This window comes from Electrona antarctica (assembly GCF_951216825.1).
Source record: "Electrona antarctica genome assembly, chromosome: 4".
Classification (NCBI taxonomy): Eukaryota; Metazoa; Chordata; class Actinopteri; order Myctophiformes; family Myctophidae; genus Electrona; species Electrona antarctica.
The window spans coordinates 7,611,830-7,627,600 of record NC_136809.1 but is presented as its reverse complement, the minus strand read 5'-3'; the positions used below and the strand labels follow the sequence as shown (position 1 = coordinate 7,627,600).

Here is a 15,771-nt window from a genome sequence, read left to right as displayed (position 1 = left end):
CCCCTTAATACGCCCCCTTTTGGGGTTAGTGGTGATAGCGTGACGTCACTCCATAGACGCTACATGTTAACAGAGGTAATTTAAGAAGTCTACAACTTTTGTTTTCTCAAGGTAAGGTTTGTTCTATCTGTTCGAGCCGATTTACCATCTTGTTTGCTTCATAATAATATTGGTCTGTCACATTTTTACATTAGAAAATGTACTTAGATTCTCCAGTGAAAAAAACGTGTAAATGCTAATGTTAAAGACACCACTATTTACCGGAAGTGGGCGTGGAAAGCAGGCTGTGAGATAGGCCTATTCCATTTTCACCCTTCTATTATGTAACATCAGCGTCCGTATTCCAAAGGTACTTTAAAAAAAAACTATTTTCAGCAATGGGATAAGATTCTTTTTGGTGGGTAGAGCTCGTTTAGCTGGGCATTTTGAAAGTAGCTTTCAACTAGTCAAAAAAGTGTGGGCGCCCCTGCTGTAGGCTACACTATAAAAAGAATACCTGATGATCATGTTTTATGGCTGTGGTTTTCAACTGAGTATAGGCTACGCCGCTATGCTACGGGGTTGGGTGGAGCTATCCGATGCACCAGATGGTGGGGGAATTGCATAAGGACAGCAAGGCCTACTATCCCCAGTGGGCTAGCTTGCTGTAATTGATGCCCTGCTGTACTGCAGGTGGTGCTTAATGAAGGCGACAAGGCCCTTCATTCATTCCAACGTGCTCAGCTCCAGATGATCAATATGGCTCGGTATAGAGGCTATAACCTCTATAACCAGACTTTCCACCTCGGAGGAAAGCCTGGTCTGTGTTTCTAAATCGCTGTGTGATCCGGTCTAGAAAAGAAAATCTCTTATGTTTGTGGTTTCCGCTTTTTTCCGGTGTTGTTTTGTTTTGGTCCTCCCTGTTTGTTGTTAGTCTCGCCAGTCGGGCGAGACTAAAAACTGTTAATTCTGACGTATTCATTGTCCGACACTACTTTGGTCCTACGTCCTACCCCAAACAGATCAGTGGCCTTGTGGTTAGAGATCAGTGGCCTTGTGGTTAGAGTGTCCGCCCTGAGACTGGGAGGTCGGGGTTCAATCCCTGGCCGGGTCATACCAAAGACTCTAAAAATGGGACCCAGTGCCTCCCTGCTTGACACTCAGCATCAAGGGTTGGATTGGGGGTAAGTCCCTGCGACATACTAGTGTCATGTCCAGGGGGTGTACTTGTACATCAAGCTGCCTCACGCTACAGAAACAGGAGATAGGCTCCTGCCCTATGGGCCTCATGGCTCGGCAAGGCTACTTACTACTACTTACCTACCCCAAACAAACCCTAACCGCACGCGGAAGCCACGGGTAAGTCTTAACCGGCCACGCATGTCAACCGGCCACATCAGTCAAAAGAGAGACCTCGAAGAGGAAGGACAAGTGGGGAAGGATCAACATGCATGGAATGTCAGAACAGGTCAGCTCCATATGGAGATCTATAAGGGTTTGAGGTCTGATGTAGAGTTATACAGTTGCTGGCCGGCTCCATATATGCAGATCTAGGTGATGATCCAGTCTTCTCCATATATGGCTATATCCATGGGTTTGATGAGGTCAGTGCATGTCCTGATCTTCATATGGAGACGGCCATATGAACCGTCGACCAAATATATTGGGTTCATAGTAATCTGCGACCTATATGGTCGCAACCAAACAAACTATTCCAAGAAGTACTTGAAGAAATGTGTCTTATTCATATTCCGCATCAAGGCTTTTATTGGATATAGGCCCTAGAATGATGATGCCCTTGATCACGGGGAATTTTGAGTACTTCTGATTCCGCTCTGTGGTTTCCTGCCTGATGACTACAAACCATGTGTGACTACAACATGACACCATCAGCTCCCAGTGGCAGCGGTGGCCGAACGGATTGCGGAGCGGTCTTGATACCGGAAGGTCGCCAGTTCGAATCAGCGGTCCGACACGTTAAAATTACCACCGCTGAAGTGCCCTTGAACAAGGCATTGAACCACTACAATGAAATGTTCTATGAGCAGGGCCTGGCTGGAAACAAGTTCTTGAGCTTAGCCCAGATACCCTGGGTAAATATAGTAATCATTTCATTTAATTTCATTTCAGCTCGAAAAAAGACTTTGAGGAGAGTTACACACTATACCCTCTTTTTGAGGGGCGCTAGCCCCTCCTGTCCTATATACAGGTTTAATGTTTGTCTTTAGTGCAATGTTTGTTTTGTAAACGCCGTTGACAATGAAGGGAAAATTCATAATGTGCCTCATTACGTCATATTGTCTCTTTATCGTTAATGGCGTTTGATGTTTCTGTTGGCACCGTTTGTTTTACATCACCATTACATCACCTAATCAACATGAGTTAGACTTTAACATATTAACGCCCCTCACTTCACACGGGTGTGATTTGTATACAATTAACTAACTAACTAATTAATTAATTCCATGATTGATTGATTGATTGATTTTCAATTTGTATACAATTAACTAACTAACTAATTAGTTAATTCCATGATTGATTGATTGATTGATTGATTGTCTTGATTCATTCATTCATCCATGTCATCAGTTTGGGTTTGGGGCCGTGCTGTATTCGGGACGGGAGGGGAGGGGCTTTGCGCTGTTGCTCACATCTTCATAAAGTTCGACAGCATTGTGGTAGCAGGATGGGCAAGTGGCGACTGTGGCGTGGACGCACCAACATCGCTGCGTAAAGAATGCATGCGGGAGACTAGGACAACAAGAGGACAACCACCACGGTGTTACAGGCTAAATAGAAGAGAAAAGCAGTGTCCCTCAGACTCAGAGAGAGACAAAACGAGTACGTGGACAGGCCAGTGTGAATCTCAAGGTGAGGGGACAGCCAGCTGCAGGCAGACAGCGACAATCAGGTCAAATTACGGAGACGGACACCGTGCGAGACAGAGAGAGAGAGAGAGAGAGAGAGAGAGGCAATCGTTCCGTTGACAAGAGGATAGTTTTTACGCAGCGCGCGCACCGTTCTCAACCTGAAGTTTGGAATCTCCAGCCGTTTTTTAGGGGAAATCTTACATCTACGATGGAGCCAGTGAAGTGTGTCGGAGGATCAGTACTTGTTGGGATTTACCTGTGCGTGACACTCTTCTGTCAAGGTGAGGTCATTGTGTGAGTTTATGAACGCGCAGCCTTTCTTTAATAATTGTCTTTCACTCGTTTTATATGGGCTACTTTATGCATTCTATCGGATGCAGTGTGGTTGGTCAAGTGAAATGTCCTCTCAAATAGCCGACAACATCCCATGGGATTTCGGGGGCGGTTTTATTAAGGTCTTCTAAGGAGAAGTCCTTAAGCCTATAGGCTATGGACCAGAGCTAATTTTCTACCACGTTTCAAACTTTGGACAGTTGGTAGGGCAGGCTATGTGACATGTGGTGAATAGAATACCGTAGGCTACTTTTTCATTAAACAACGTTTTTTGTGACTGAGTTTGACGCTTAATCCATATGTGGTCCTATTGAGTGATATAAGCATCTGCACTTGTATTCGGCTATAATAGCCTTGCACTTTAGGCATACAGTATCCAAGTCTAGATTAAAATCCTACTACTGTAATTCTAAATCCTGTCTGGCTGGAGGGAAAGCTGAGAGAGAGAGAGAGAGAGAGAGAGAGAGAGAGAGAGAGAGAGAGAGAGAGAGAGAGAGAGAGAGAGAGAGAGAGAGAGAGAGAGAGAGAGAGAGAGAGAGAGAGAGAGAGAGAGAGAGAGAGAGAGAGAGAGAGAGAGAGAGAGAGAGAGAGAGAGAGAGAGAGAGAGAGAGAGAGAGAGAGATGAGAGAGAGAGAGAGAGAGAGAGAGAAGAGAGCCCACATCTCCTGGCCTCTTTACATTGCTAACATCTGGCTCTGTGGTGTTTGCAGAACTTTAGGTCAGTCAGACACTAAGAAGTACACAGAGATATGGACACATCCAGTGGATATGGACACATCCAGTGGATATGGACACTGGATATGGACACATCCAGTGGATATGGACACATATGTACACATATCCAGTGGATATGGACACTGGATATGGACACATCCAGTGGATATGGACACTGGATGTGTCCATATCCACTGGATATGGACACTGGATATGGACACTGGATATGGACACTGGATATGGACACTGGATATGGACATATCCACTGGATATGGACACATCCAGTGGATATGGACACATATGGACACATCCAGTGGATATGGACACTGGATGTGTCCATATCCACTGGATATGGACACATATGGACACATATCCACTGGATATGGACACATATGGACACATATCCACTGGATATGGACAGTTGGACACATATATGGACACATACTGGATATGGACACATATCCACTGGATATGGACACATACTGGATATGGACACATATGGACACATATCCACTGGATATGGACACATATGGACACAGTGGATATGGATAATCTGTCTGTGACTGAGGAGGATATTCCGATATCGACTGTAATGCAGTGTTCATTTTTTCAGCAGATTTTGGTTTAGTCTTAGTCTTTTGATTAACACACCATTTAGTCTTAGTCCTATTTAGTCTTAGTCCTATTTAGTCTTAGTCCTATTTAGTCTCCTGAAATTGTTTAAGTCTAGTCTCAGTCGACTAAAATATCAAAATCTTTTAGTCTAGTCTCAGTCGACTAAAATATCAGTCTTTTAGTCTTAGTGTTAATGTTAATTTGGCCAGAAATGATTTCGTGTTAGTCCTAGTTTTTTTAATAGCACAACATATAGTCTTAGTCCTATTTAGTCTTCTGAAATAGTTTTGTCTTAGTCTTAGTCTTAGTCTTAGACGACTAAAAGCAGAAATCTTAGTCTTATAGTCACAAAATGAACACTGCTGTAATGCATTCAGCATTGGGAGGGTGAGCAGTGTAGGCCCTCACAGCATGTTTAATAATCACCCTAATAGGTACTTTGATCTGGAGGTTTGCAGTCCTTATGGAGAGCTTGGAAATGAATATTTTATTCATCAAATGTCTTATTCATGCATACACAGTACATACTGCCCCGCCCAGTGCCCACCCACCGGCACGCATGCAACACACACACACTCACACACGCACACACACACACGCACAGACACACACACACACACACACACACACACACACACACACACACACACACACACACACACACACACACACACACACACACACACACACACACAGAGACGCTCATCTGACCAGTGTGTCACCTCTGGCTGTAAGCAAACAACTGGCTCTCCATTTGTTGGTTTGATACTAGCCTCGGAATCCCAGACGTTTTTATTGATACAGATAACAGTAATGGAACATTCACTGTATATATTATATATGGACTTAATAGATACATTATTAAATATGTATAATATATTACACTACTACTCAGACAGAACAGTTGATAAATGATAAATCACATCAACCAAGTAGGCTCCACCTGGTTCCTTCCATGCAGGTCACTGGAATCACATCAACCAAGTAGGCTCCACCTGGTTCCTTCCATGCAGGAAGGCTCCACCTGGTTCCTTCCATGCAGGAAGGCTCCACCTGGTTCCTTCCATGCAGGAAGGCTCCACCTGGTTCCTTCCATGTAGGAAGGCTCCACCTGGTTCCTTCCATGTAGGAAGGCTCCACCTGGTTCCTTCCATGCAGGAAGGCTCCACCTGGTTCCTTCCATGTAGGAAGGCTCCACCTGGTTCCTTCCATGTAGGAAGGCTCCACCTGGTTCCTTCCATGCAGGAAGGCTCCACCTGGTTCCTTCCATGCAGGAAGGCTCCACCTGGTTCCTTCCATGTAGGAAGGCTCCACCTGGTTCCTTCCATGCAGGAAGGCTCCACCTGGTTCCTTCCATGCAGGAAGGCTCCACCTGGTTCCTTCCATGCAGGAAGGCTCCACCTGGTTCCTTCCATGCAGGAAGGCTCCACCTGGTTCCTTCCATGTAGGAAGGCTCCACCTGGTTCCTTCCATGCAGGAAGGCTCCACCTGGTTCCTTCCATGCAGGAAGGCTCCACCTGGTTCCTTCCATGCAGGAAGGCTCCACCTGGTTCCTTCCATGCAGGAAGGCTCCACCTGGTTCCTTCCATGCAGGAAGGCTCCACCTGGTTCCTTCCATGCAGGAAGGCTCCACCTGGTTCCTTCCATGTAGGAAGGCTCCACCTGGTTCCTTCCATGCAGGAAGGCTCCACCTGGTTCCTTCCATGCAGGAAGGCTCCACCTGGTTCCTTCCATGCAGGAAGGCTCCACCTGGTTCCTTCCATGCAGGAAGGCTCCACCTGGTTCCTTCCATGTAGGAAGGCTCCACCTGGTTCCTTCCATGCAGGAAGGCTCCACCTGGTTCCTTCCATGCAGGTCACTGGAAGACTTCAGATTCAAATCTCAACTTTGGCTCATGATGAACACCAATGTTATGTAGAGTAATTCATTAGAAACAGTGCAGTCAAACTACAGTATGACTTTTTTTACAATCACATATTACAAACATACAAACTGCATGTGTGACCAGTGGCCACTGGCCAGTGGTTTCTTCTGAGATTGAGCATACACTCATTACACTGCAGACGGGTTATGCACTGACTGGATGCTGTCAAACTGTCTGTTGTTACGACAATGAGTTCAGAAAAAAAACAGCCCTAAAGACAGTTCCTTGAAGAGATGCATTTTTATTTTAGCTTAGTTACTTTTTGAGGGGCCTATATGCCCATCTTTGTGTGTTTGTGTGTACCACATAGCGATTCGATTCGATTGGCTGAGCACGGAATGTGACGTATGATGATGTATGAATTAAATTGATGATAAGAGCGCCCCTCACTTCACACAAGTGTGATTTTTCTATGCCCAGCTTTCCGGGTTTGTGTAAACAAAACACAAACATTGAAGACAAAAAAAGTGAAGACGGAAAAAGTGAGGACGCAATATGATTGGGTGGGTGATGTGCCATTGGTTGAGCATCGCATAACGATTGTGCCACTGGGGAGTCGGGACAACCCGTTATGTGGCCGGTAGAGAGGTGTCAGACATTGCGCAATACTCGAGACTAGTCGAGAGATACAATACTTGGACCTCTTAACGTTCGTGGCTATTGTATGATAATAAGAGGATTGGCTGATTTTGGCTTTTTGTGAGGACGCAAATTCCCAGCAAGCACGATCAGGACCTGGACGAATTAGTGACGTCTCGATTGGGGCCAGATCAAGTCAAACCAAGACTAGTCACATCTGGCCCAGAATATCACCTGATTTCAACCATCATAAATTCTGCCCACTAAGACGGACGTCCCTGGATGAATCAGAGAGTGTCTGATCGAGGCCAGATCCAATTACGTCATATTATAACAAGTCAGATCTGGCCCAGAATAAACTATATTATTTCAACTGGTGAAGACGTCCTAGAAACCCTCACTTCACACGGGTGTGATTTTATTTATTTATTATTTATTCTAATTTTAGAGCCCCTCCCATAAACAGCTATAGGCTAGTGTAAATTCTGTCTTAACACAAACAATTGCCATTGACAAGTGCGGATTGGCAATGAATGGAGAATTTACGTCATGTGTCTGAGCAAATCGGCTGTCGGTATGTCAGTGGAAACCCTCGACCAATAAGGGACCACCATTCTTGGTGACGTAACTATAAGGTATGTTTCAAGGTTGGTATAAGGTCAATAATTGATTAGAGCGCCGACTCACTTCACATGGGTGTGATTTTCTTTATTGCTGTATTCTACCTTCTGGCCACTGAAATGTCCAAATCGCTCTTCATGTGGGATTAATACAGTTTGATCTAAAACTACACCAATAATGGATGTCTGAGAAGAAATATGAGGTACAACAGCTGTAGATGGAGGCTAGTGGTCCAGCATCTGTCACTATCCTCCATGAGTTGGAACGCTGCCCATGTATCCACCTCAGTCAACCTGAAGACAGCTCGACTGACTGATTTAACCCATTCTGGGCCCCCCCTTTTGGTGTTTTAAGCATTATGTTATACTTTAGCTATTGAAAAATAGCAGATCCACAAGCTCATAGCGTGGCACAGAGTGCCGCGTGGCACCGAGTGCCGCGCTACGAGCTTGTAGATCTGCTATTTTTGAAAGATCGTGAAAATGTGGCACAAATCTAAAAATATATATTCTTTCAGAGCTTCTGGGGGGTCCCTGGAAGTAACAACATATTTTGAGATCGGGGTTGGCGGCCAATTAAATATAAATTCTGGGGGTCCTTGACATGAAATAGTTTGAGAACATTTTCTTAAATTTCGACGTCAAGTCTAAATGGGTTAAGACTTGTCTTTAGTATGCTATGCTTCAGTCAGTCTGCCCTTCGATTTGCCCCTCGATACATCAAACTCACTTGACATTATTTTTGGACGCTGCCAACATTGTGTCATCTCTACGAGGGCTGAGACCGATAACTATATTTGGCCATCAAAGAAGATCACAATGCAAAGGTGTTGACTTTTTCATTGATTGTTTGATTGATTGATTGGTAGTACAGTATGGTGGCGGTCAAAGGCGGATGACACAAAAATCCCTAGGAGGCTTGCCGTTTGCATTGTGGTACATGTAATACAATACCTTGGTAGAAAACACAGTAGCATTCAACAGGTATATTATTTACAGAGGAAGGGGGGAGGCCTGCTCTGTTCACTTGTATTTTGAGGTCAGCTATTCTTTTAGTTTAGTTCTGAGTTTGGGTAGGGACTGAGGAATGGGTTTTGATAGTTCATTCCACATTATGGTGGCAGCATAATGCATTTCCCCCGGGCGGCGGTGGCTCAGGGGTACAGTAGCTGGATGGCAACCGCAAGGTTGCCAGTTCGAACCCGGGCTCCCCCAGAGTTAGTGTGGAAGTGTCCTTGAGCAAGACACTGAACCCCAAATTGCTCCTGATGTGCTGGTTGGTGCCTTGCATGGTTTCTGCTGCCATCGGTGTATGAATGTGTGTGTGTGAATGGGTGAATGTAATGCACAATCTATGTAAAGCGCCTTGGATAAAGGCGCTATATAAATGCACCATTTACCCCCAAATTTGAGCAGAAGCTGTGGGGGAACGAGGTCAGTTGATCTTTGTCCGGTGTTATACCATGTGCAGGCATTGCTCACTCCAGATCATTTATTGGTTAATATGTGGTTAAAAGACACATTTTTGAGTTTTCCTTACATGTAGTATATTGTTGTATAGATCGGATCTGAGATCAGATTCTAAAAATGTCTTCTACATCCTGACAGTTTTCCTGTCAGTCGTTCTTAAAAAAAATAGCAGACCTACAAGCTCCTAGCGCGCCACTCGGTGGCGCGCTAGGAGCTTGTAGATCTGCTATTTTTCAATAGCTAAAGCATAACAATGCTTACACCAAAAGGGGTTCCCGCCCAAAATGGTTTATTTCAGTTCATGAATCTGCACACAAAGCAGAACCTGACAGAACTGTATTTCCATCCAGTATTGTACTGCATTTTAAAGTAGGCCTTCTATGCATTTGAACTGCAGGCCCAAACTCTGTCAAGATCACTTATTATATCCGTATTTTGTGTCTAGACTGTGTCTCTTAACTGTTAGGAATGTGTTAGGAATGCAGTTGGACCTAATGGGCTATCTTCTTTATTATCTAATTTCTGAAATATGCCTTCAGTACGTACATCTCCTTGAAACGTGTGCCCACACTGGTCCTCACTGTTGTGAAATATTTAGTGAAACCTCACTAAAATGAGACAATAAAAAAGAAAAGCGTCACGGCTGGCTTAAACAAATCAATATATAGTTCAATACCTTCAAAACCTTGAGGTGTCCAATATCTTTAAAAAAAAAGAATTTTAGGAAAGAAAGCACACAACATAAAAGGAAATTGGTGGCACTATTCAATAAACAGTTGTGTCATTGTGGATTGTTTTGTATATTGTATGATGATTGCTACTGTTCTCAGACCTCTCTTAAGCCTAATTTAGAGAGGTCTGCTTTTAGGCCCTCATGACGTCCTGTGTATGGCTTTAATTTGGGAAAAGCTTATGCCTGATTCATATTTAGCTTTGCACCTCATAATATGTCATGTGCCATTCATTCTCTGTTGTCAGGTTTTATTTCATAGGGAGAGCTGTGGGAGAAAACTAGCAGCACAATGTAGTAAAAGATGCACGACTGGTAGAAAAGTTGCAGGAAGTGAGGTTCCAGGAACAGCTAGAAAAGTTCCAGGAGGCAAGGAAGCTTAGAGAAGGAAAGGAAATGGTCACGTGACTGGGCTGCGCCATGACACTTTCATGGACACTTTCTCATGGGAGCCAAAACTCACACCGGAAGTTCAATGAATACATGGCAGTGAATGGAGCCGGCTGGACCAGCTCATAACAAACATTATTTCTGAACAATTGAGACCTTTTGTCATATAATTGGTTCAGGGATATAGACAGGTTGTTTTCTAATCACTTGCTTTTCGATGTGCACAGTAGGCCTATATCATTTTATTTGAGGATCTAAACAGCAGCATGGTATCGTTTCTGGCTCAGAGGTATCGCGAGATTTGGCTGCCAGACAGGAAACGGTGGGAAGTCTCGAGATACTTGGTACGTTCAGTGTCATTCCCTCTGATACGAACTTGAAACGAGGGAGTTGTAGCATGTAGTAAGTAGCCTTGCCGAGCCATGAGGCCCATAGGGCAGATAGGAAACGGTGGGAAGTCTCGAGATACTTGGTACGTTCAGTGTCATTCCCTCTGATACGAACTTGAAACGAGGGAGTTGTAGCATGTAGTAAGTAGCCTTGCCGAGCCATGAGGCCCATAGGGCAGATAGGAAACGGTGGGAAGTCTCGAGATACTTGGTGCGTTCAGTGTCATTCCCTCTGAGACGAACTTGAAACGAGGCAGTAGCATGTAGTAAGTAGCCTTGGTAACGAGGCAGTTGAAACGAGGCAGTTGTAGCCTTGTAGTAAGTAGCCCTCACTCTAACCACAAGGCCACTGAGCTGGTAGTTGTAGCATGTACTGGCGGTTTATTGCTCCAAAAACCCACGTCAAAACTGACGAAACAAAGACAATAAACAATAATCAGTGATCAAATAATAAACAGCAAATAAAGCATATAAACGAAATATAAAGAAAGGAAACATGAACAACTGAATTACCTTTACTGACTGCACGGATCTCAAAGGGAATGAACGAATGTATGTACTGTATTGTAAAGGAACCCATTTGAACAAACAACCAGGACTGAAAGGAAAAACAATAAACAAAACGATCAATGAAACTCATACAGAAATATAACATAGAAACTGAAATGTTGACAAACTTCTTAAGGCATGGGTAAGAAATAACAAAACAAACCTCAAGTGGCAACACGCTCCATGAGAAACAAACAAACTCCCGTCTGCACGAAGCTGCAATGACCTGTGAGAGCCGTCAGGCCACTCTACACCATATATGGTCGGGGCACCGGAAATTACGGCAATATGAAATTGAATAATGAACCTTTAACAAAATAATCATTTAAAAGCGTAGAAACCACATGACAGAAAATATCACATTGTAGCAAACAAAAAAGGTACTTTGTTCTCTTTAGATACTATACGTTACCTCTATAAAATGACACAGTGTACACATCGAAAAGCAACATAGCAGACAATAATGTGTTACATCATTGTCTTCGGTTATTTTCCTGAAGCGATTACTTCAGAAATACTGGGTGTAGTTTGGCTCCCATGAAAGTGTCATGGCGCATGTCCTTTCCTTCTCTAAGCTTCCTTGCCAGGAGGCAGGAAGTGAGGCTGTAGGGGTTCCATGTTGTGTACTGTTTGGTGTGGTTTGACAAAGAGACTTTAAAGTCCACACTCCAAATCAGAATTTTAAACCATTTAATATTGTGGACGATGAACTTTAAGACCATTACGGAAGTTTGGTTGAAATTAGAAATAAAGATATTCTGATGGTGGATAATGAACTGAAACAGATCAAACAGAACAGAACAAAGGCATCTCCATGATGGGTGAGAGGAATACAATTCATTATTTTTTTGCAATGCATTTTTCTTTTGGGACTTTGAGGATTACTTAAGGCAGTTTTTCTTGGATGTTACTCGGTTACTTTGGAATATAGTTTTATTGGAAGCATTCAAGGAGCTTTTAATTAGTTAGTTTTTAATTAGTTGGAACCGGAGTAGGAACCCGCTGAGAGCTGTTCATGAGGTGGACAGCTGCTGCCCCCGCCGGCGGGGGCAATGGGGCTCAAGAGGTTAAGGAACATTCAAGGTTCAAGGTTCAAGGTGTTTATTGTCACACAGATGTACAGGTACAGCATTGTGAAAAACTTACATTGGGTGATGCTCCACAATACACATAAGTAAAAAAAGTAAATAATTAAATAACGATACTATCGATACTATACAACTTTTATCAGCTTTTATCAGCTGAAGAAGGTACAAAAGATCTGGGTTTAATAATTTTCGCTTAATTTGCAAATTGGAAGTCAATGCACTGATTGACTATTTTGAATTGAATGATGTCGACAACAGTTCTGTGTTCTCATGTTGGTCTGCAATACAGGGTTTACTTTAGCCCCTCTCGGAACCCTCGTAAAAGGTTTCTGACACTTGTTGTTTGTTTACCTTGTTTACCTTTTACGGAGGGTCCCTTCTCAGTTGTCGCCCGCAACATGGCGATTCTGGGATACACACGGACTTGGCCTCGCATATGTTCTTGCTGCGCTATTTGAGTGGTGGTTATATGTCTCTAAAGAAGCATATAAGAGCTATAGGAGACAACGGAGACAACCGAACCCCCCGCGAACGGTGCAGAAGCCGTTAAGTATTTTTAATCTTTGTCAGACCGTTTTGGCAGCTCTGAAAAACATCCCGCAGCAAGAACATATGCGAGGCCAAGTCCGTGTGTATCCCAGAATCGCCATGTTGCGGGCGACAACTGAGAAGGAACCCTCCGTAAAAGGTAAACATCCAAATGTCAGAAACCTTTTACGAGGGTTCCGAGAGGGGCTAGGTTTACTTACACCCTAAATAATTCCAGGACTCGCAACATCCAATTTATGGTTCTGATTGTTATAACAAGGCGTCACAGTGAGATATGCTTTGTTAGCTTAGCTTGTAGATCAGCTGTCCAGCACACGGCACTAAGCCTTAGTGTTTGGCTCAGGGGAGTTGTATGTTTTCTATACAACAGCAGCACAGAATTGTATTGAAATGGTCTCTAAACATAAAAACCAGAGAGGCAGCTGTGCTGTAAAGTCTGAGAGAGCATTAAATATGAATGGCGTTTTCTACACGGTATGGCCATAAATCATGTTCAGCGATGATGTGCATGTTCTAAGAGTCATCGGTCAACATGAATCACTGCCGTTAACTCAAATCTCAACATGGTTGCATGGGCTCAATTTATAGACTTGTTTAAGTGCTGTGGATGTGTTTGGGAATGGCTCGAAAAGGCCATAAAGCTTGTGTTTCTGCCAGGATATGCTGTGTTGTTCATGTTTCCCATGAATGACGTTTATCCCCTATAGAAAACACATTACAGGTTTATTGTGTGAAACATGCCCGCACGCGCGCGCACACACACACACACACACACACACACACACACACACACACACGCACACACACACCTGAGTTGTCAGGTTATTAGATAGGTAGCATAATGGGTTCCCAGATTGCTGAAAGATAGAATAGACGTTGTCAAGATGCTTTCACGGTGTGGTACAATGTGCATATACTAGATAATGTCACCGGCATAAAGACTAAACTAAAAGCTTCCACGTGTGAAACATCAAGTGAGATTAACTCATTCTGAAGCAGTGAGAGAGACGAGGAGGAGGAAGACACAATGCAGCGCGAGAGAGGACAGAACGTTCTACAGGTGGAACGCTATTATCAGACTGAAGTTGGTTTTGTTAATTTGACCTGAGATCAGATTCTAAAAATGTCTTCTACATCCTGACAGTTTTCTATGTCAGTCGTTCTTCGATTTTTCAAAAATAGCAGACCTACAAGCTCGTAGCGCGCCACTCGGTGGCGCGCTATGAGCTTGTAGATCTGCTATTTTTCAATAGCTAAAGCATAACGTAATGCTAACACCAAAAGGGGTTCCCGCCCAAAATGGCTTAATTTGATATTTTTCTGAGCTGTGAATGGGGGAAAGGTAACTGGTTGGAATAACGTGTTCCTTCCCCGCGCTATACGTCCAACCGGGGAATCTCCCCCTGTCGGGTGAAAAGGAGTGGCTTGGACTCCTCATGCATAGAAGGGAGCATGAGGTCAGTCCGTTGCTCTCCCCAGGTTGGCAGAGGGACTAGTGTAGAGCCCAGATGGATAGTTTAATTGACACTGGGTGAAAAAATGGGTTGCAAAATCGTGGGATAAAGATTCTAGAAAAAATAATAATAATGATGTACAATGTTGCTCCAGTCAACAAATACAATGGATGGCAAAAGCACCTCATACTGTATATTTCAAAACAGATTTTGTTTTTTGTTCATAACTATCAGAGAATGATCAAATCTGTGAATCACTATGCCTATTTCAACAGCTGATATATTCTTAAATGATTAGGCTGACTATCATTCTCAACCATGTTTAGGTCTTAGGTGTGTGTGTGTGTGCGTGCGTGCGTGTGTGCGCCCAGAGAAAAGATTGCTTTATTTCAGAACAATACAACTGAGGTTTATTGATTGTAGAAGTATTGGTGTTATGCCCCTAGTGGGCCCTTAATAGGAAATATATGAGGGGTCGCTAATACAATGAGAGAGAGATATATGGGGGTAATTTATTGGAGCTCCTTTGGCTATGCTCTGTCTCTGACTGTGTAGGTGTGTTCCCAAACTGAATGCAGTGCGGTTTGTCCAACTATCACAGAGCCATAAACGGAAGAATAAGTATGTGTATGAGTAATTATACTTCATAGTATGACAAGTTAGAATAGGGAAGGTTCGTAATATTGGGGAAAATAAACTAAGACATTTAAGGGGGCTGGCTGACAAAAGAAAGTACTTTAATATTACATTCAAAACAATTTAAATGACACTGCGTTGCAGTGATATTACAAGATAACTCCAGGACTCCCAGCTGTCTCAGATCAGGAAAATTGCTTTTCTCCCACAAGGGTTCACGTCTACAGCTGCAAAAACATTGCATATTTATAAGAGATATACCAGATCAGCATTATATAGCTTTTGCCAAGGGTATAGGCACCCCTTTTGGTGTTTTAACTGAGCATTATGTTATACTTTAGCTTGTATGTCTGTTATTTTTGAAAAATCGTGAAAATGCGGAACAAATCTTTGAATATATATTCTTTCAGAAGACTTTTTTTTTTTTTTTTTTACGTCAGGCCTAAATGGGTTAATAAAAAAAGAGGCATATTTGCATATGGCCAATAATGTTTACCTGCAAACACCGGAAATAGTCGACAACAATACAAAACAACCTAAAAGCCCCTGCTAGTGTAGCCTAGTAAGCCTAGTAACCTGTCGTGCCAATCGGGCTGAGCCCGATTGGCACGACAGGTTGCGCGTTGGTCTGGCGAGTGGGAGGCCCGGGTTCAATCCCCGTATTCCGCACAATGCTACACTAGCATACCATGGAGGCTGCATGCTTCTTATACACCCAACCAGAAATATCTATGCAAAGTTGAAACCTTGACCTTGGCCTGAGGGTGGCGCTAGTGTAAACTAAAATGTCTCCAGGGATCTTGAAGGCGCTCTTGTACAAGTGCATTATTTTGGCCTAAGGGTGGTGCTAGAGGGAAGACCATGCGGGTCACAGATCAGTAT

At 43.5% G+C, this 15,771-nt stretch overlaps 1 protein-coding gene across 3 annotated transcripts in view; it reads left to right on the top strand.

Moving 5' to 3' along the window:
• The first annotated feature begins 2,631 nt into the window (after positions 1-2,631).
• Positions 2,632-15,771, top strand: part of LOC306922464 (neuronal acetylcholine receptor subunit alpha-7-like) — a 94,264-nt gene continuing 81,124 nt past the window's right edge. For 2 of the 3 annotated variants that reach the window (XM_079500098.1, XM_079500097.1), the window contains exon 1: positions 2,632-3,130. In XM_079500098.1, the coding sequence (XP_079356224.1) occupies positions 3,058-3,130 (73 nt within the window). In that variant the 5' untranslated portion in view covers positions 2,632-3,057. Of the gene's footprint in view, positions 3,131-11,759; positions 11,984-15,771 lie in introns of those variants that run through there. The other variant, XM_079500099.1, reaches the window with a different exon arrangement.